Source organism: Microcaecilia unicolor, chromosome 3 (assembly GCF_901765095.1).
Source record: "Microcaecilia unicolor chromosome 3, aMicUni1.1, whole genome shotgun sequence".
Classification (NCBI taxonomy): domain Eukaryota; kingdom Metazoa; phylum Chordata; class Amphibia; order Gymnophiona; family Siphonopidae; genus Microcaecilia; species Microcaecilia unicolor.
In genome coordinates, this window is record NC_044033.1 from 198,960,824 (window position 1) to 198,982,941 (window position 22,118).

The 22,118-nt window shown below is 47.7% G+C and overlaps 1 protein-coding gene across 1 annotated transcript in view; it reads left to right on the forward strand.

Moving 5' to 3' along the window:
• LOC115466066 (intercellular adhesion molecule 5-like) overlaps window positions 1–18,909 on the forward strand; it is a 30,988-nt gene extending 12,079 nt beyond the window's left edge. The window contains exons 3-8 of the mRNA XM_030197076.1: window positions 3,529–3,849; window positions 4,470–4,745; window positions 8,760–9,041; window positions 15,252–15,479; window positions 17,530–17,796; window positions 18,082–18,909. Of these exons, the coding sequence (XP_030052936.1) occupies window positions 3,529–3,849; window positions 4,470–4,745; window positions 8,760–9,041; window positions 15,252–15,479; window positions 17,530–17,796; window positions 18,082–18,269 (1,562 nt within the window). The 3' untranslated portion in view covers window positions 18,270–18,909. The remainder of the gene's footprint in view (window positions 1–3,528; window positions 3,850–4,469; window positions 4,746–8,759; window positions 9,042–15,251; window positions 15,480–17,529; window positions 17,797–18,081) is intronic.
• Window positions 18,910–22,118: the final 3,209 nt, after the last annotated feature.

Below are 22,118 nucleotides of genomic sequence, written 5' to 3' on the forward strand. Positions count from 1 at the left end.
TCATTTGCCTGTTCCCTGTGAAATTGAGGAAACTGTTCCCTCAGTTCTTTTGGGGCTACCGGTAGATAGCTTTCGGCCCTCACCTGCTCCAATGCCTCCTGTCTACCCCTCTTCTCCTTTTTTTTCACGGCCTTCCCTTTTCTCTCTTTTCCCGGCTCCCCTAAAACCTCACCCTGGAACGGAAAGATATCTTCTATTCCCTCTTCCTGCCCCTCTAGGTCCCGAAGAGCCTGAGCCCGAGTAGTTACCCATACTCTTCTCTCTCTAATACAATCGGAAAAAGGGGGCCAATCCCTTCCCAAAATCATCTCCTGGGGTAACCTTGGAAGAACAGCCATAGCCATTTCTATGTCGCCTGTGGGCCCTTTTAGGTTCACTCTATGGAGGGTGTATCGTGTACTGGCCCCATGGATACACTGTATTGCTACCGCTCCCTCATAGGTATCCCGTCCCCTATTCCTCCTCCCTCTTATTCGGTCCCATAACCGCCGGGAGATCATGGACTGGTCTGCCCCGGAGTCCAACATGGCCACTACCGGTAAACCTTCCACCTCTAAAGGGGCCGTATACCTGGGTTTAAATCCCTCGTTAACCTGGGAGATCCATCCCTCCCGACCCGGGCAATCCTTCCTGAAATGCCCCGTTCTCCCACACTTATAACACTTCTGTACCCCATAAGAGGCCACCTTCTTTTCCTCCCATGGGAGCCCTCCTTTCTTTTTCCCCAGCCAAGTGGAGTCCGGCATCCCTTCCTTTTGCCCCATCTTGGAGGAGCAACTTTTGGTACCCCCACCCCCCTGGGGTCGGGGCTTTCCCCCCTCCCTCTCGGGTCCTCCCCAATGTTGGGCTTCCAGATACCACTCCAACCCGGCAGTCACTCCCTCAACTGTCTTACAGCCTCTTTTTACCAATTCTGCTCTTATTTCTCCAGGTAGGCCTTGGAGGAATTGCTCCACCACCAATTCTTGGAGAATTTCCTGGATAGTGTGGTGGTCGGGCTCTAACCATCTTTTTAATAAGTCCATCAACCTATTGGCCACAGCTTTCGGGGTTTCTCCCTTTTCCCACTTAGTGGCGCAAAACGTCCGCCTATAGGCCTGGGTACTAAGGCCATAACGGTCCTTAATGGCCTCTTTCAGCCTCCCATAGTGGGCAGCATCGCCTGGAGACAGGTCTCTAAAGGCGGCCAGGGCCTCCCCTGCCAGGGAAGGGACTAAACGCATGGCCCACTGTTCTTGTGGCCAACTAGCAGCCACGGCCACCCTTTCAAAGGCTGTTAGGAAATCATCCACATTGTCCTGCTCGGTTAACTTTCCCCAGGTCAGTGTGTTCATGGATAGTGTTCCTACCGCACCGCTGTCTCCAGTCCATGGTCCTAAGGCTGCTGGGTCCATGTCCCTTGGAGCGGGGATCCCCCTCTGAAAGAACTCCTGGAGCATCTTTAGCACCGGCTGCTGTTGGTCTCTCGCTGCCGTCAAGGAGTCCTCCACCATCTTAGCTGTTAGTTCCTGCTGTTTTTGGAACTGCATGGTCATCCACGCGAAGATTTCCTTCGGATCCATCCCCTGGCTCCAGAACCGCCTCCTGGAAGAAAAAAAAACAGAGGACCACTCCAAGTGCGATTTCCCCCACTTCCTTGGGTCTTTCTAAGATCCCTCCGGCCCCCACCTGTCTAGGCCCCGCTTACCGGAACCCCAGATGGGTCTGCGCCTTTATCAGCGTTGGCCCCTCCGTCGGGCTTTTCTGCTGGGCTGGTCTCGACCTCCTCGAGCGACAGGTTCAAAAAAAAAATTTAGATCCCACTCCTGACACCAATTGTAATAGGTTGCTGGGCGTTGCTCAGCCTCTAGGGCTATCCGCCCTTCTCAGCAGCCTTTAGCATACAAGTCTTGTTCAACAAAGAAACAAACAAAAAAACACATCAGGATCAAATACAACCTTTTCCCTTTTATTGTTCTCTCACTCAGCTTGGGAGAACTCAGCCCAGGCTTCCGCCGCTGGTTCCCCTTTTCGGTTTCCTGGGGTGGAGCGGCTCCAAAAGAGAGAAACCCTAATTCAGTCCCACCCGGGCTTGTTATAACCCAGGCACCATACAGCCTGGGTCAAAAAAAAACACCCAAAAACAAAACAGCTCAGGACACCTTGGTTTTTATAAATCCACAGTTCAGGTAACCAAGCTCTCAAAAACAGCACTATACTTGGCTCTTTAAATCCACAGTTCAGGTAGCCAAGCGCTCAAAACAGCACTATACCTTGGCTTTATAAATCCACAGTTCAGGTAGCCAAGCTCTCTCAGAATGGCAATATAACTTGGCTTTTTTAAATCCACAGTTCAGGTAGCCAAGCGCTCAAAACAGCACTATACCTTGGCTTTATAAATCCACAGTTCAGGTAGCCAAGCTCTCTCAGAATGGCAATATAACTTGGCTTTTTTAAATCCACAGTTCAGGTAGCCAAGCGCTCAAAACAGCACTATACCTTGGCTTTATAAATCCACAGTTCAGGTAACCAAGCTCTCAAAAACAGCACTATACCTTGGCTTTTCAAGTCCACAGTTCCTCTGGCTTTGCGCGGGCTCAAAGCCTGGGGTCCCACCCACTTGGTCAGACTTTTACTTACTCTTCTGACCTCCTCCCGCTTGACCCCTTTTTCTCTGGCCCGTTTAGCCAGGGACTGTCCTACCTCTGTGTGTTTCTCTGGGCCAGGGCTGATATATCCATGGGCTCCTCCAGGGTTCGCTCTGGTACTGTCAGCTCCCTGGGCCAAGGCCCAAACTCCTCTTTCTCCTTCCCAGGAGCCCAGTCCATACTCTCCTCGCCCCACCCTCCCCCCAGCTGCTCCTCATTTTCCTCATTAACCCTTTCGGGCTTTTTCTCTTCTTTTTCCCACCTGTTCCACCTCTCTTTCCCCCAGGTTGGAGAATTAGTATTACTCCTTCTCCTGCAGCCCCCTTCTGGTGACTCTTGTGAATGCACCCTGGTTTGTCTCTCTTTTTCCCAAGGTGGCTGCTGGGATTTGTAGTTCTTGCCCCTAAGTTGTCTCTTGGGGAAAAGCGGCCGGTAAGGGAGAATCTCCTCTGTGTCTTTTTGGGGGTTGTAGGATCTGGTTCCCTGTGTTTCTCCCAGGTCCCTATGGTTTTCCACATTCCCTTTACAGTATGTAAGAGAAATTGGGCGCATGGGTTGTCTTGTATTATAGTCCTTTGCAATTTCGGTAGTGAAGATTCAAGTAAGACCGTGATGAATTGGTGCTAGGTGCGGATCCCCCAAATTCTGTAATACTGCGCACAAATCCTGACCTGCCTGTCCCCTGTCATGGCCACACCCCCTTTTCAGAGCCACATGGAAAATTTTTCACGCACACCTTTTAGTGACTATAAAGGTGCGTGAAGAAATTCCAATTACTGCCAGTTAGCACCAATGATTTATTGTTAGCTGATTAAGCAATTAAATTCCATGCACTATTTTAAGAGCTGTACGTAGACTTGAGGGGTTAAAGTGTTGTTTCTTTTTGTGGGTGTTTTCTCAGGACCTCCCACGAGTGTGAACATCAGTCTGGATAAGGAGACAATGGAGGTGAACCGGTCCTACCCCATCACCTGCCATATCCCCAACGTCGCCCCCCTCAGGAACACCCGCGTGACGTTTCTGAGAGGGGAGGAAACCCTCCACGTGGTGACCTTTGAAAACAGCACTACAGTTGATGGCGTTGACCTACTGGTGACCCACAATCACATCGCCCAGGAGGCCGATCACCACATGCCGTTCAAGTGTCTGGTGGCACTGGACCTCCAGCCCCAGGGGGAGCTGTTTAGAGAGTTCTCAAGGAATGTGACCGTCAGGACCTTTGGTAAGCTGACAGCAGGGGCGTAGCTAAGGGGGGGCCATGGGGGCCTGGGCTCCCGCAAATTTCGTTTGGGCCCCTGGTTTGGCTGGCGGGGGTCCCCATATATAAAGGATTTGAATATATATATATATATATATAAATTTTAAATAAAGTTGTGTAGAAAAGGAATTGTGAAGTTAATTTGGAAGGCAGCTACTGATACTAGTAACAAGATTGGGGAAAAAAATTAACTCATTGTATAGGGAAGGTGTGTAATGAATATACATGAGATATTTGCATACAGCAGGGATAGCAGGCACGTAAATCTCCTTCATGCATATTCATAGGGATCTCCTGAAAACCTGACCCACTGGCAGCCCTTGAGAAATGGAAGTGAAGTCCAAGGGGTTAGAGCAATGGACTGAGGACCAGGGAAACTCAGGTTTAAATCCCACTTCTGCCCCTGACTCTCCTTGGGACATCGGGCAAGTTCCTTTTATCTCCCATAGCCTTGGGTACCCATGTAGACAGTAAGCTCTTCAGGACAGGGACACAGTTTACCTAAATATTTATCACTTATGTGCAGCACTGCCTACATCCCATAGCATTATAAAATGATAAGTACTATTATTATTAATGTGCAGCTCTGCCTGAGAAACCCACGATTCACATGCTCAAGTACATCGAGAAGGGCTCAGAGGTCACTGCCGAGTGCCAGGTGTCTGGCGTCTTCCCGCCTGAGGAGGTGAACCTGAGCTTGATGTTGAGTGGAGAGGACGTGAATGCCACAGTGAAAAGGATGAATGACACAGTGACAGCTGAAGCGCGGGTGACCCCCAGCAGCTTGGAGCTCCCAGTCCAATGCAGCGCCACCTTGTGGGATGAAGTCAAAATGACACAGGATATTGGCTACGTCTACAGTAAGGACTTGTTCTGTGGATTGGGGTGGGGTGAGGGGGAGGTTGTACTTATCAGGGCATTTCCCAAAGTTTACAGAGTTGTAAGTGTGTCTCACTGTCACCCACAGCAGGTCTCATCAAAGAGTTTGAACTGGTGCTTGAGCGCTTTTGGGGGAGGGGCTGAGACGTAAAAATAGGATCCCTCATTTTCTATGGTAGTTCACTTAGGGGACCTTTTACTAATATGGCATCTATTGGGGTGAGGGGCGTCCCCAGTATTTCCTACTGCAGGTCGTGCATTAACATTGATTAACGTATGATACCTGCTCCAAGTTCTTAGATCCCTCTTCTTTAGGAAGCGGTTAGTGGTCGCATGTTAACTCCACGTTAGTCTGCGCAGTAGGTGCAGCGGCTTAAGTACCAAACGCCCTCCACACCCACTGTCCGTCCATGCCAACCCCCCCACCACCACCACCACCACAAAAAGCACTTAGAACTAGATTCAGTACATGGCACACATATTTGATTGCTAAAACAAGCCAGCTCAGAACGCTATTCTGTATATGCTCAGTGTGCTGCGGCAGCTGAGAAAGCAAATAGAATGTTAGGTATTATTAGGAAAAGAATGGAAAACAAAGATGAGGATGTTATAATGCCTTTGTATCGCTCCATGGTGCGACCGTACTTCGAATATTGTGTTCAGTTCTGGTCGCCGCATCTCAAAAAAGATATAGTGGAATTAAAAAAGGTGCAGAGAAGGGCAACGGAAATGATAAAGAGGATGGGATGACTTCCCTATGAGAAAAGGCTAAAGCAGCTAGTGCTCTTCAGCTTGGAGAAAAGGCGTCAGAGGGGAGATATGATAGAGGTCTATAAAATAATGAGTGCAGTTGAATGGGTAGATGTGAAGCGTCTGTTTACGCTTTCCAAAAATACTAGGACTAGGGGGCATGCAATGAATCTACAATTTAGTAAATTTAAAATGAATCAGAGAAAATTTGTCTTCACTCAACGTGTAATTAAACTCTGGAATTCGTTGCCAGAGAATGTGGTAAAATTGGTTAGCTTAGCGGGGTTTAAATTGCCTTGGGAAAAATTCACTGCTTATTTCTGGGATAAGCAGCATAAAAGATATTTGTGACCTAGATTGGCCACTGTTGGAAACAGGATGCTGGGCTTGATGAACCTTTGGTCTGTCCCAGTGTGGCAATACTTATGTACTTGTACAGCGTTCCCATTTGCGAGCCGTTGATAGATCAGCACTTAGAGCTGATTTCCATGCCAGACTTCAAATGTGAGGATTTATACCAACAGAAACCTGGTATAAATCCTGGCGACAGTGACGATCCCAGGTCGGCTGCCACCCGGGGCGGATCGCTAATGCGCACCCCCCCCCCCCCCCAGGGTGCACTTTTAGCTGCTGGGAGCTGTTCCGGGGCAGAGGGAGCAGGGAACCAGCGGAGCCGACAGGCGCGCAGCTGCTCTCTGCACCCCTCCCCCCAGCAGCGTGGACCCGGGGTGAATCCCCGGAATTCAGTAATACTGCGCAGATCTGTAGTGACCTGCTCGTACCCTTCCCGGGGCCACCTTTTCAGTTGTGCTAAAAAGATGTACGCACAAATCTTTGAAGATCAGCCTTTAGCAAGATGCAGGCGCAAATCCAAATTGCTACCAATTGATGGCAACAATTGTTACATCCAGTTATTGGTGTTAATTAGCTCGTCAGCCCATTTAGTTGCACAAATAGGAATCTCGTACAATTTATAGAATCCAGGGGTTATGCACAGCGATTGCTAAATTACAACAAAGCCCCTTAATGCGTCTCTGCGCTATCAGTTACCACACAATAAACTGTACGTTAATCCCAGATTCTATATATGGCACCAAGATTTTCACTCCCTCAAATTTAAGCGCGATTAATTGAATGATCAGCTCAGAACTATTCGATACTTGAGCGCTAACAACCAATTATAGAAGTTAAATGGCATTCACTAAAATTTGCGCACCCAACTGGTGGCTCGCTATTCTATAAGGCAGTGCGTCTAGCTCCCATCGAATGTCCGAAAAGTGGGTGTGGTCACAGGAAGGGCATTTCAAAAAGTTGAGTGCATAGTTACAGGACACCAGGTCAGTGCACCAGCATTTACCCCAGGTTTCGGGTGCTTAAACGTTTGGGTGTGACAATCGGTGAGAAGCATGATTCCATAAAGAGCCTTACGCACTTAATGCAGTTTAGTAAAAGGGGCCCTTTAGATTCACAGGTGTGAATTTATCGATTGATGACCTGTTTACCAGATTAACCTGGGGGTCCTTTTACTAAGGTGCGCTGAAATATGGCCTACGGTAGTGTAGGCGCGTGTTTTGGGCGTGCGCAGATCCATTTTTCAGCACACCTGTAAAAAAAATGCCTTTTTAAAACATTTTTGCTGAAAACGGACGTGCAGCAAAAATCAAAATTAGCACATGTCCATTTTGGGGTCTGAGATCTTATCGCCAGCCTTTGACCTAGTGGTAAAGTTTCACGTGGTAACCAGGCGGTAATGACCTAAGTGCATCAAATGCCACTTGGCACGCATCTGATATGCATGTCCGAAATAAAAAAATTATTTTTCTGACGCACAACAAAAATGAAATTACCGCAAGAGTAGCTGGGCGGTGACTCCATTTTGGTGTGCGTAGACGCTTAGTCTTCAGATGTCTTAACCATTGTAGGTGGTTTGTAAGGTCCCTTGTAAGCACACTGAACGAGGCACAGAGAAATAATATCCCAAACTGTTTACCATCGGAGAGAGCTCTGCTTGTCTCCCCCCTCCTTCCCCAGCCCTCAGCTGATGCATTCCAAGCGAACAACTCCCCCTCTCGCCTGGCCAAAAACATATTAACAAGCTTTCCAAATGTCTTGAGTCTCAGCAGTGCATTTCTTCATCAGATTTCTGAGTATTTGGGCTAGAAAGGAAAGGTGAGTGACCCAACCAGATACAGAGAGAGCAAAGGAGAAGGGGAAGAAAGGAGGGTGATGTGTACTTGTTCAAAAATGGAGAAGAAATGGACCCAGAACCAGCTGTCCTAACTTACCTGGATCCGTATCCTGCTACAACGCTGAATAGTGTTATCCATCTCTGGACCGCTGGCGGTCAGTGAAGGTTTTCAGAGACATTATTCAGATAGTACCAGTGAATATCTGGGGCTGGCCCCAGTGGGCAGTATGAATCCAGAACCGCTCCAACCTGAAAAAGCACCGCTGAATCTCAGATGTATTTGGAAAGGAGTTTTAGACGCTTTTACTGTGCTGGTTAAATTTTATGATGTTTTAAAATACTTATTTTGAATGTTTTCACTGTAACCTACCCAGAAAGAGTTGATGAACAGGAATAAATAATAATAAATAAATATAGGGGTCCTTTTATTAAGGTGTGCCAGAAAATGGCCTGCACCGGTGTAGCCGCGTGTATCGGACACGCGCAGGTCCATTTTTCAGCAAAAAAGGCTGGGGTTTTTTTGGTCGGAAATGGGCGTACGGCAAAATAAAAATTGGCATGTGTCCATTTTGGGCCTGAGGCCTTACCCAGCCATTGACTTGGCAGTAAAGGTCTCACGCGTTAACCGGGCAGTAATCGTCAGCGTACGTACACTGCCGATTACTGCCCGGTTTAGTGCCATGCGGTAGAAAATAGAACTTATCTTCTGCCGCGCATTTTGGACGTGCGTAAAAATTAGAATTACCGGCTGGGGCACACGGTAGCCGGGCGTTAGTTCTAATTTGGCGCATGTTGTATGCGCATAGTCACCTACGTACCTTAGTAAAAGGACCTATAATGTTTATATATAGATAGGTAGATTGATAGATAAACAAAATGAACATTTTATGGTTGCCCATCCCTAGTTTAAACATTGGCCTGTCCATATTTTAAAAGCTTCAAAAGCCATTAACTGAACGGAGTCAAGATGCATAATAACTGTGAAATCGAATTAATGTGTTCTGCTACATTTTCTCGCTTGTCTTCCTCCCCCCACCCCCCCTCGAAACCTTTGCAGCTTTCTCCCAGCCAGTCCTGCAGCTGACTGACGCCAGCACAAAGATGGGAAACAATGTAACGATTAATTGCAGCCTGGCTGAGGCCAAGCCTGCCAGTGTCCAGTTCATCGTGACCGCTGGGGGAGCGCCTCTGAGCTGCGAGGAGGGATCCCTCTTTCAGCGCCTCTGCACACTGACTGTGCAGAGGGAAGATCACGCCAAGGAGGTGGTTTGCAAGGTCCAGCTCCAGTTACCTGAGCAGATCATCTCGAAACAAGCATCCGTACGGCTAAACGTCACCTGTACGTAAAGTCTTATTTTTTAAATCGCACTGTGCAGGGCTCCGTTGCTTATGTCTCTGGAAGAAACTCTCTCTTGGGTTCTGTCCCATCACTACTGATTTTCTAAGTGGAGTTTGTTTTATTAGTAGTATTTCTTTTTCATAAACTTTATTTTATTATTCCTGTTCATAGCTGTGTTCAATAATAAATCAACAATAAATACATGGGGGTTTTCTTTTTATAAATGCAAGTCAGCACAAAAAGGTGTTACTGGAGGAAAAGCCTCAAGAAGCTCCTAGACTTATTAAACTGCCTTACATATGAGGGACCTTCAATATCAACAGGCAAAAACCTCCATAAAGTAATTAATGCTATAAATTATGCAAACTTAGCTTAGGCTGCCAGGTCTCTTTTTCTTCCCTTCTCAGCTTCTCATTTGCAGCAACCGTGATCAACGATGGCCAGCGTTTCGAATCACTTTCAGGATCACAGGTCAGAAGAATTTTGGTTCCGTTCAACAACGCCGACGGAGTGATTCGAAACGCTGGCCGTCATTGATCATGGTCGGTGCAATTAATTACTTTATGGAGGTTTTTGCCTGTTGATCATGAAGGTTCCTCTCCTGTAAGGCAGTTTAATAAGTCTAGGAGCTTCTCGAGGCTTTTCCTCCTGTAACACCTTTTCATGCTGACTTTGCATTCATAAAAAGAGAACCCCCATATATTGTGCATTTTTGTTGGTTTGGGTATCTCTCCCTCGGATAGTATTATTTAGTTTATCTCTACAATAATAAATCAAGCCACCCTTTTCACCAGCCTCCGTCCCTAAACTTCTCTGTAATGTTCTGTACTTCCTGACTTAGGGTCCCTTTTTACTAAGCTGCGTTCAGCGCTACCCACGCACTGAACGCAGCTTAAAATGGTGTCCCATGGGCTGCCCTCGGGCATCCTGTGGTAACAGCCAAATCAGCGCCTACTAGCTGCGCACGAAAAAGTATTTTATTTTTTCTTGGCGGGTGTGTGTCTGCGGGTGGAGAGCGAGTGATCCTGTGCTAATCAGCACAGTTACATTACTGCAAACACTAGAGAATGACACGGGGACAAAGATTGTCTCCTTCCCCACCCTATCCCCGCAGGTTCTGTCCCCATCCCATGGGTTCTGTCTCCGTCCCCACCCCAGGTTGTCTCTGTCCCCGCTCCGTCCCCATGGGCTCTGTCCTCATCTGCAGAAGCCTCGAACACTTATGATTTTATATTTAAATCTTTTTATTAAAATATAAAAAGGAACAATATGCTGTGCAACTGTTGTGTATAAATTACAAATAGAGAACAATAATAACAATGAGCAGCTATAATAACCCTCCTTCCCACCACCACCCTCTACCCTTCCAACCCCAACAATACGTGATTTCTACTACACCAAGGAATCCTAATTCACACTGTTCAAATGTCCAGGGGAAAATATGCCCTATAAAGCACTGTTATAGTTTTTTAGTCTGTGTATAAATAAGAAATCATCAACAATCTCAGGATTCAATCTAGCCCTCCTGTCTTCCACGGTCCTTCCTGGAATAGAAGTTGTCTTCTTAGAAGATGTGCTAGTAGCAGGATGTTCAGGATCCCCCATGCAAATTTTACTAGTTGTGGCCAGTATGTTTGCTTGTTTTTCCAAAAAAATCAAAATATCTTTGTAGGCATCACTTAAAGATAAATAACAGTTCAGTTCATTAACAGGCTTCAAAATAGAAAATGACACGGGGACAAAGTTTGTCCCCTGTCCCCACCCCGTCTCTGCGAGCTCTGTCCCCATCCCTGTGGTTACTGCAGTTCCCCGTCCCCATGTCATTCTCTACTGCAAACTAGATTAGTGCAGGAATAGTGTGTGAGCCCTTACTGCATACAAAATGAGGGCGGTAAGTGATTGTGCGCTAATTTTTTTTAATGACTGGGCACTAATGGCTGTTAATGCAAAAAAATGGGAAAAATGGCTATTTTTATGGCTGCAGTAAAAATAATGAATAGGAAAAACCCACGCAAGGGTGCACTAAGACCACTTTATACCGTAGCTTAGAAAAAGTGTCCCGTAATGACCTGGCTTAAAAGAGGACCAAGGTCCACAGAGAACAGCCTTCCTGTGATCGCCTCATGGTCTCTTCCTGCCCTTTCTGACTGTCCTGTGCAAGTCTGATACTACCAGAAAAAAAATAGATGGAAAAAAAATCCACTGAACATCCATTGCTTAATAGAGACACAGCTGTCAAAACAAGAGAGAACTCAGGGGTCCTTTTACAAAGGCGAGCGGGAAAAATGGCCTGTGGTACTGTAGAAGCGGGTTTTGGGCATGCACAGAATTGTTTTTCAGCGTACCTACAAAAATGCTTTTTTTAAAAACTTTTTGCTGAAAATAGACGTGCGGCAAAATGAAAATTGCTGCGCCTCCATTTTGGGTTCAGAGACCTTACCGCCAGCCATCGACCTAGTGGAAAATTCTCATGCGGTAACCTGGCGTTAATGATCTATGCACGCCAAATGCCACTTTGTGTGCGACCAAAAATAAAAGTTATTTTCCAGATGCGCATATTGGATGCGCGCCAATAATTAAATTACTGCAAGGGCCACGCGGTAGCTGGGCAGTAACTCCATTTTGGCACACGGGCATGCAAAGACGCTTACGTGGCTTAGTAAAAGGGTCCTGAATTGACTGGGAGAGAAGACCTCATCTAGCCAGGAGAAGAGCAGAGATGCTGGCAGGGTGGACCATAGGTCATAAAAACTACCCTGTCTACTTTTATGTTTTATGTATCACAATTGAATTGTGTCAGTAATGCTCCAAATAAAATTCAGAGTCCCAAATCTTCACCATTGGCTGTGTATGATGAACTTCAACTTTCTAACCTTTTAAAGCCTCACTTATCTTCAGTCTTCAGTCCCGACGGGAATCTCCGTTTCGCCGAAAAGCTTCCTCAGGGGAAAACTGAAGATTGTGGCTTCCGGCACTTGACCCAGTCCGTTCCATCCAAGTCTGGGTGAAACAGGATCGAAGACTCAAGGGTTGCTTTATAATGTTAGAAAGTCGCATTTTGTAGTACACAGCCAATCCTGACGAGTTGTATATTTGGGACTCTGAATTTTGTGATTTTACACATATTGGGCTACGTTCTATATGTGAGCCTGAGAATGACAGAAAAAAAAATACGCCTAGGCGTATTCTATAAAGTATGCTTAAATTTCATAGAATAGGCTTAAATTTCCACACGGTATATAGAATATGCCTCTTCGTATGACCAAATTTGGCCATAGAAACATGACTGCAGATAAAGGTCATATGACCCATCCAGTCTGCCCATCCTCTTTAACCTTTAACTCTTCCTTTTCCTAAGCGATCCCACATGGTTATCCCATGCCTTTTAAAATTCTGGAACAGTCCTCGACTCCACCACCTCCACCGGGAGGCCATTCCACGCCTCCACCTCCCTTTCTTTGAAATAATACTTCCTTAGGTTACTCCTAAGCCTATTCCCTCTTAACTTTGTCATATGCCCCCTCATTCCAGAGCTCTCCTTCATTTGAAAAAGGCTCTCTTCCTGTACATAAATGCCCTTGAGATATTTAAACGTTTCTATCATGTCTCTTCTCTCCCTCCTCTCTTCCAGCATATACATGTTGAGCTTCATAAGCCTGTCCCTATAATTTTTTGCATTCCAGACCGCTTACTAATTTTATAGCCGCCTTCTGGACTGACTCCATCCTGTTTATATCTTTTCATAGGTGAGGGTCTCCAGAACTACACAAAGTATTCCAAATGGGGCCTCACTAGAGACTTAAACAATGGCACTATCACCTCCTTTTTCCTGCTGGTCATCCCTCTTTTTATGCGCCTGAGCATCCTTCTGCCTTCGACCATCGCTTTTTCTTCCTGTTTGGAAACTTTAAGGTCATCAGACACAATCACCCTCAAGTCCCGCTCTTCCTTCATACACTGAAGCACTTCACCCCCTATACTGTACCGTTCCCTCGGACAGGGCTGCCGAGAGAGGGGGGGCAGGGGGGACAAAATTCCCCGGGCCTCCAAGGGGGGCCCGGAGCTGCAGCCCCACCTGCCCTCCATTGTCGACCGTCTGCCACCGGGCAAGGCCCCCTGCATTGAAATCACAGCACCTCTCACCTCCATGTGAAAGCGCTGCAGGCAGCAGGGCAGCAGATCGCCTCCCTTCGGGCCTCCTTCCCTCCCTGTGTCCCACCCTCATCTGATGTAACTTCCGCAAGGGCGGGACAGGGAGGGAAGGAGGCCCGAAGGGAGGTGATCTGCTGCCCTGCTGCCTGCAGCGCTTTCACACGGAGGTGAGAGGCGCTGTGATTTCAATGCAGGGGGCCCGGCCCAGTCTCTCAGCGGCCCTGCCCTCGGATTCTTGCGACCCAACTGCATGACCCTGCATTTTTTGGGATTAAACCTTAGTTGCCAATTAGGCCATGTTTTACTTGGCGTAAACCCTGACACCTTAGGCACTTAGAATTTAGAAATGCCCACACCCCTCCCGTGACCACGCCCCCTTTTCAACTATGATCCCAAAAAACAACAAGGCGGACGATCTGCAAAATCCAGTGTGTAAACAAGAGAAGCAGATAAATCAATCTTTATTATAGGGTTCCAACCCAATAAAATGCCGACACAGGCCATGTTTCGCCCAAAAGAGCTGCGTCAAGGGCTATAATGTGATCGTAGCAACGCTGTAATAACCTTCCCCCTTATCTTCATCCAGCGGCAGTGAGTGATTTGCTGCTGGCGCCATTCCTGGAAATTCAATGCCAGGCTCTGTGCAGGTTTCGACATTGCATATCTGGTTTTTTTTGGCGGGGGGGGGGATTTGGAGCTGCCTAATGCGTCGCTGGCTGAGTCAATATTCAGCCCTTGATCACATAAGCCAAACCACTTAAAGATAGGACTGCGAATTATGCGGCCCGATTTAAGTGATTTACTTATGCAGTGAGGGGCTGAATATTGGCGCTTAACCTGCCTCTGCCCCGGAACCAGGGGTGTGCTGGTAAATTGTTAACAGGGGGCTCTCTCTCGCCAGGAAAGTAAAAGAGAACTCAGGAGGGGCCCAAGCCCACATTTTGGGATCCATTTGTTAAAGTAGCCATGGAGAACCGGCTCCCAAAATTCTTAAAAACTTAACAAACGGCTCTCGAGAGCCTGTGAGAGCCTGCTCCAGCACACCACTGCCCGGAACGCTCACGAGTTAGCCACTTTCGATCATTTTCAGCAGAGATAACCAGTTAAGGGCCACTGAATATGACCAGATAGTCGCGAACAAGCAGTTGAACCAGTCGGTGGCCATTTCCAGCCTGTTCAATCATTTTAAATATCTGCTGATGTAATTTTAAGGCACACTTCCATTTCCTACTGGATGATTCTAATCTTAAAGTTGATGGCAGTGACGTAGGAAGGGCGGGGCGGTGGGGGCGGTCCGCCCCGGGTGCATTCTTGGCTGCTGCAGGGTGCAGAGAGCAGCCGCGCGCCTGTCAGCTCCGCTGGTTCCCTGCTCCCTCTGCCCCGGAACAGGTTACTTCCTGTTCTGAGGCAGAGGGAGCAGGGAGCCAATGGAGCTGACAGGCGCACGGCTGCACCCTTCAGCAGCCAAAAATGCACCCGGGGGGGGCTTGATGTGCCAGGGAGGGGAGTGTCATTGTGACGGGGGGGAGGGGGGAGTGTCGTGCTGCACCCTGGGGGGATGGACGCCACTGCACCCGGGGGGGGGGGGGGGTGCGCAGCATCAATCCGCCCCAGGTGGCAGCCGACCTAGGATCACCACTGGTTGATGGTAAAGAATTCTAAATAGATTTTATTTTTATTTCTTGCATTTGTATCCCACATTTTCCCACCGTATGGCAGGTTCAATGTGGCTTACATATTGCTAAAAAGGTGGTTACAAAATTTAGATTTGTAGAAGTCTAGTACATAATACAGAAGTACAATAGATGGGACTACACAGGTGCCACTACCTCTGCCCATCTTAGGAGGGCGCTGCAGAGATGATTTGCTGTGAACAAGAGGCAGAGAGAACACCCAGGACATAAAAGCACTGGGAAGAAGAGGTGGTTCCCTTTGCAGACCTCGGTCTCTGAACGGCCCTCATGCTTCAGAGAGGAAGAAGATGGGTAGGATTTAAACCATGTGAAAGTGAAATCAGCAAAGTTGTTGTACAGCTGATGGGAGAATTTGTCATTTCAGACGGTCCTGCCTTTAGTAACTCCGATTGCCCATCCGTTCAGACCCTGGTGGAGGGGAGAATGAGCACAATCAGGTGCCAGTCCGAGGGGAACCCTGCTCCTCAAATCGAATGCACCAAAGATGGCAATGGGAGATGGGACTTCACCAGGGCAGATTCCGGGACCTACCTGTGCACAGCCACAAACAGCGAGGGCTCAGCTGACAGGAACGTGACGGTCAAAGTGGAATGTAAGTTATTTGTGCTGTAAGCTGTCCTGAAAAGAGACATTTAAACTGTGTTAATTAAATAGATAAATCCACTGCTGGACATGTCACAGGCAGAGGTGCGGGATTAGGAGAAAAAAAGATGTGAGTGAGACAGAGGGAAAGACAGTGTGAGCAGTGGCGTAGCTACGTGGGGCCAGGGGCGACCTGGGCCCCCCTAGATTTGGCCCTGGACCCCCCCCTGCCAACGACCTGCCAGACCCCCCCCCCCTCCCGCCGTCGCCTGCCTTTGCTGGCGGGGGACCCCAACCCCCGCCAGCCGAGGTCCTCTTCTTCTCGCAAAAGGAGGACCTCGGCTGGCGGGGGTTGGGGTCCTCTGCCAGCAAAGGTAGGTGACAGCGGGTTGGTGGCGAGGGGGGGGTCGAGAGGGTCGGCGGCAGGGAGGGGGCAAAGTTGGTGGTGGCGGCGGGGTCGGCAATGGCGGGGGGGTCGGCGGCGCCAGGGGGGGCTAAAATGTGCCCCTCACCTCGGGCTCTGGACCCCCCCTCCTGTCGAAATCTGGCTACACCCCTGATGAGTGAAAGAAGTGTGAATGTGAACGAGAGACAGACAGCGAAACAGAGAGAAAGAGAGTGTGAGTGAATGTGTGAGTGAGAGAAAGAAGTGTGAATGTTAATGAGTGACAGAGACAGATGGGGAAACAGAGAGAGTGTGTGCCTGTGAGTGAGTGAGACAGACAGACAGAGAGAGAGAGACAGACAGAATGTGAGTGAGAGAGAGAGAGAAAGAGAAAATGAATGAATGAATCTAGCTGTACTGGTACCAATGCAGGAAAAACCTGGGAAGGGTCCCCCTCCCTAGAGTCCCCTTCCTAGGGAGCAGCTGGTAAAGAAGGCACTTGAGCGTGGAAATTGCTTTGATTGTGGAATTTGGATTTTTTTTTTTTTAATTTTGTCTCTGTGGATTGCATCAGAGCTCAATGAAGCCTTTGCCAAGTTTTGCTTGTGTTTGTTTTCTTTGGAAGAACCTCAAATGGTCTGTCTTGTGACTTTTGTTCCTCTGGGAGATTGAAAAGTTGCAAAATAAACATATATAAACTCTGGAAAGAGTATCTGCCCTCAACGGGAAGGACCCAGGACCTGGGCTGTGGGCTTGGGTGACTCATTCATCTCTCTGGTCAGTTCAGCTGCCTGGGCAGATCTAACTTTGTACCTGAGGTGATGGAGGGTTAAGTGACTTGCCCAGGGTCACAAGGAGCCACAGTGGGATTTGAGCCCTGGCCCTCAGCTCACTAGGCTACTCCTCCACTCTTCATTTGACATAGTTATCTCAGGCCTGTAACACAGGAGTGCTGCTGTCTCCAGCTCCAGGATATTGTAAGCCCTGTCAAGCTCTTACATGTTCAATGTACAGCCTTGCGTACGTCTAGTAGCACTATCTCTCTATATAATAATTGGTCAATCTGCGTCCCTGGATGGCTGGCTGGGTTCATAACCGCATGTAAATGAGCTACTACGTAATCGGCTCGCCTCCAGCCTTCACTTCCGTCTCAGTGTCCCGCCCTCATGGAAAGAGGAAATTACGTCAGAGGAGGGCGGGACACTGAGAGGGAAAGAAAGGGAAGGCTGGAGGCGAGCCGAGCCTGCCGCTTTCATTGATGCCGCTGCGACTTCAGGAAAAATAACACTTTTAAAAGGAAGGGTGGCAGGAAGGAATGGAGGGCTGTTGTGGGAGAAGAGGGCGGGCAGGTGAGGGTTGGGGTTGAACTGGAATTCTGGTGCTTAAAAGGGGGGGCATGTGGGGGCTGGAGTGACTCACTGGAGATGGAGGGGAGGGCAGAGGAGAGTCGCTGGACATGGATTGGATGGGAGGGGAGAATCGCTGGACATGGAGGGGAGAGAGGAGAAATCGCTTAGATGATAGCCTTCCTAGGGCCCATTTCATTTTTGGAGAAACAGGCTTTTATTACTTGTAGAAATGATAAGTAGTAGCAGTAGTAGTAGTAGTCAAGAATGTACAAGAAGTCTTGGTTGGTGATGTAACCTCATAACCCACTCTTATTTTCTTTTCTCAGACCAACCCACTATTTCCACCATTGAGCTCAATGAACCCAAAGACGTCATCACGAAAGGGAAAACAATTACACTGCGATGTCTCGCCTCTGGCCTTCCGCATCCAAAGTATCAGTGGTCAATCCCGAAGGCCGAGAGTGTCACCTATTCACCCGATAATTCCATGATTACCATCCATGATGCACAGACTCACCACAGCGGGTCTTACGCATGCAACGTGACAAACATACATGGAAGTCACCGGAAGGAGAAAACCATTCACATCAGAGGTGAGAACTGCCAGGAAAAAACATGAAAATTTCTCCCGCCCGACACTTAGGGAGGGATGAGAGGGAAGGCGCAAGTGAAATTCTGATTTAGGCCTCTCCCCCAAACCCAGATTTTGCCAGTATTCTGTAACGTTAGAAAAGACCCTTCACTGGTACGACATCAGGGCATCTAAAAGGAAGAACCAACATATAGAAATTGACGCTTCATGGTGGCTGATTAATTAGAGATGATTCCATCCATTAAATCTCTGGTGATTTATTTGTTTTGTTTTTCATTTGTGGCAGATCCTCTGCAGACCATCCTGGCAGCGATTTTAGGAACAGCGGCGGGCTGTGCTCTGTTGACCGCTGCAGTTGGCTACTACCTCTATTACCGGGCACAGAAGATTAGGAAGTACAAACTTCAGAGAGCGGGGAAGTCACCTGCAGGGCAAAAACTCATGCCCAACGGCACAAGCAGTGCAGCTCCATGACTGGAGCCTTCATGTCTTTCAGGGACTGTTAGAAACCTGGCCCACAAACTCAGTATCTAACAAGCCCGGGATGCTACCCTGCAGGAGGCCAAGCATGTCACCGTAACTTGAAATCTTGTATTGTGGGCCAATGGGAAAGAATCCCAGGAAGGGGGCACAGACCTGAAAAAAGGACCTTCAGCTATGCAAAGTGTATCATACTGATTTAATGTTATTACAGAGCTTGTAGCAGGGTTTAATGACAAGTTCCTGGAAGAAAAGTCCATAAGCCATTATTAAGGAGAACTTGGGGAAAGCCACTGCTTATTCCTGGGGTAAACAGCATTCACCTTTGCTACTCTGTAGGATGTCGCCAGGTATTAATGACTTGCCTTGGCCGTTGTTGGAAACAAGATACTGGGCTCGATGAACTTTTGGTCTGACCCAGTACAGCAATGTTTGTATACCTGCTTTTCCTGGGCACCTATAAAACCTATTTTTTTTCACTGTGAGAAAGCTGAGAAGAAAAAAATGAACAGAGAAATTGAACAGACCATAAGCTTTGAACTCATACCATGTCTGGACAGAATCATGGTATATATATATAACACACTTTAACAGTTCAGCATAAGTAGAGGAGTGTGGTAGCCGTGTTAGTCCACTCAAGGTTATCAACAGAAATCAAACAAAATAAAACATGGAAAAGAAAATAAGATGATACCTTTTTTATTGGACATAACTTAATACATTTCTTGATTAGCTTTCGAAGGTTGCCCTTCTTCGTCAGATCGGAAAACAGTTCAGCATGAAATTGTCAATGTGTTTTTAATATGTTCCGATATAACTACAAAGCAACAGTGGGTGAGGGTCAGAGTGGGTAAATTAGGGCTGTACCGATTATTCGTATTCGATTTGATTCAGCCATGAATACATTATTCGGTTTTAGAGGATAGAGATTTAAATTTGAATACAAATAATCCGGGACTCTACTGTGCTAAATCCTATTGAACTAAACACTTGATCTCTGATTTGTCATTGCTTCTTTTTAATGTCCATTATTCATATTTGATATTCGGTATTTGGCTGTATAGTAAAATATGCTATTCGGAACGTCTCTAATTTTAATGTAAATAACTTTGCAAATATTTATGTTAATATTTTGTAACTCAGGCTGAACATTTTGCAAAAGTGGCAGGTAATCAAACCTGAAATTTAAAGAGATTAAAGCAAATTAAACCAGTAAATGCGGCAGAGTAAATGCGTCCTTTCCTGAGTGAGAATCTGGATCCCAGAATTAGCATTTATTTGGGTAAGGTGGGGCACAAAGATTTAAAATAAAATTCAGAAATTGACAGAAGTTGTATTTTCCCTGGAGAGAATCAACAAGGTGGCGGGTTGGAGAGAACCAAAATTTGTGGAAAGATTATGGGGTCCTTTTACTAAGGTGTGCTAATGGATTTATACAATAACTAGTAAAAAAGACCCGTTTCTGACACAATTGAAACGGGCGCTAGCAAGGTTTTCCTCGGAGTGTGTGAGACTGACTGTGTGTGAGAGAGTGAATATGCGAGTGTGTGTGTATGACAGAGAGAGAGTGAGACTGGGTGCAAGTGTGTGAGAGTGTGTGTGTGCCTGGGGCCCCTCCCTCCCACCCAGTTCCAGTGTCCTCCCTTCCTCTGTGTTCCAAGGTCGTCATTCCCCCTCCCTCCTTCCGAGTTCCAGGGTCGTTCCCCCCCCCCCCCCCCCCCCGGTTTTTGTTTAGTTTTTGTACAGGTGGTGCATGACCCCCCTCCCCCTCTCCGAGTTCCAGACCCCACCTCCCTGCCTCCCTCCCTCCAATTTGCAGACCCCCCTCCCTCTCTCCGAGTTCCAGACCCCACCTCCCTACCCCCCTTCCTCCGATTTCCCGGCCCCCCTTCCCGCCGCCAACCCTCGGGGCTTTGGAACCCATCTGTGAAGAAAGTTACGGCCACAGGCAGGCAGACACATAGAACCTTGGGGGTGAGAATTATATAGGACGCGTCATAATGGGTCTAGTGACATCAGCTAGAGGTTCGGAACCCATCTGTGAAGAAAGTTGCAGACGCATAGAATGTTGGAGGTGAGAATTATTATATAGGACTAGCATGCTGTAAATGATAACATGCCCATTATTGGGCGTCTTATCATTTAGAATCTGTTAGTGCACCTTAATAAAAGTTGATTTTCATTCTTGTAGCAAAACAGCATTTTAGTTCTCCAGTTATTCATTAAAATACTTACAAGTGGGGAGAAGCATTTGGCATTGGTTTTTATTTATTATTATTTATTGCATTTGTACCCCACATTATCCCACCTTTTTGCAGGCTACTACTACTACTTAACATTTCTAGAGCGCTACTAGGGTTACGCAGCGCTGTACAAATTAACAATTAAGGACGGTCCCTGCTCGGAAGAGCTTACAATCTAAAGGACGAAATGTCAAGTTGGGGTAGATAAGTTTTCCTGAGAAGAGGTGAAGTGGTTAGGTGCCGAAGGCGACATTGAAGAGGTGGGCTTTGAGCATTGATTTGAAGATGGGTAGGGAGGGGGCACGGCGTATGGGCTCAGGGAGTTTGTTCCAGGCGTGGGGTGAGGCGAGACAGAAGGGGCGGAGCCTGGAGTTGGAGGTGGTGGAGAAGGGTACTGAAAGGAGGGATTTGTCTTGAGAGCGGAGGTTACGGGTAGGGACGTAAGGGGAGATGAGGGTAGAGAGGTACGGAGGGGCCGCAGATCGAGTGCATTTGTAGGTGAGTAAGAGAAGCTTGAACTGTATGCGGTATCTGATTGGGAGCCAGTGAAGTGACTTGAGGAGAGGGGTGACATGAGTATATCGGTTAAGGCGGAAGATAAGACGTGCGGCAGAGTTCTGGATGGACTGAAGGGGAGATAGATGGCTACGTGGGAGGCCGGTCAGGAGTAGGTTGCAGTAGTCAAGGCGAGAGGTAATGAGAGAGTGGATGAGAGTTCGGGTGGTGTGCTCGGAGAGGAAGGGGCGAATTTTGCTAATGTTATAGAGGAAGAAGCGACAGGTCTTGGCTATCTGCTGGATGTGCGCAGAAAAGGAGAGGGAGGAGTCGAAGATGACACCGAGGTTGCGGGCAGATGAGACGGGGACGATGAGGGTGTTATCAACTGAGATAGAGAGTGAAGGGAGAGGGGAAGTGGGTTTGGGTGGGAAAACAATAAGTTCAGTCTTAGACATATTCAGTTTCAGGTGGCGGTTGGACATCCAGGCAGCAATGTCGGATAAGCAGGCCGAGACTTTGGCCTGGGTATCCGCAGTGATTTGTGTTGTGGAGAGATAAAGCTAGGTGTCGTCGGCATAAAGATGATAGTGGAAACCATGAGAAGAAATCAGGGAGCCTAGGGAAGAGGTGTAGATTGAGAAAAGAAGGGGCCCAAGGACAGATCCCTGAGGAACTCCAACAGAGAGCGGGATAGGGGAGGAGGACGCACCATGAGAGTGTACTCTGAAGGTACGATGGGAGAGATAAGAGGAGAACCAGGAGAGGACAGAGCCCTGGAACCCAAGGGAGGACAGTGTGTCAAGAAGTAGGTTGTGATTGACAGTGTCAAAGGCGGTGGAGAGGTCGAGGAGGATGAGGATGGAGTAGTGACCTTTGGATTTGGCAAGAAATAGGTCATTGCAGACTTTAGATAGTGCTGTTTCTGTTGAGTGTAGGGGGCGAAAGCCGGATTGAAGTGGATCAAGGATGGCATGAGAGAAGAGAAAATCAATACAGCGGCTGTGGCTTACAGAGTAGGGTTATGATAAAGTCAGTACATGATTTAAATACAGTTGATCATAAGCTGAGGTAAAAGAGGATTTGGATGGGCAGATGTTGGGTA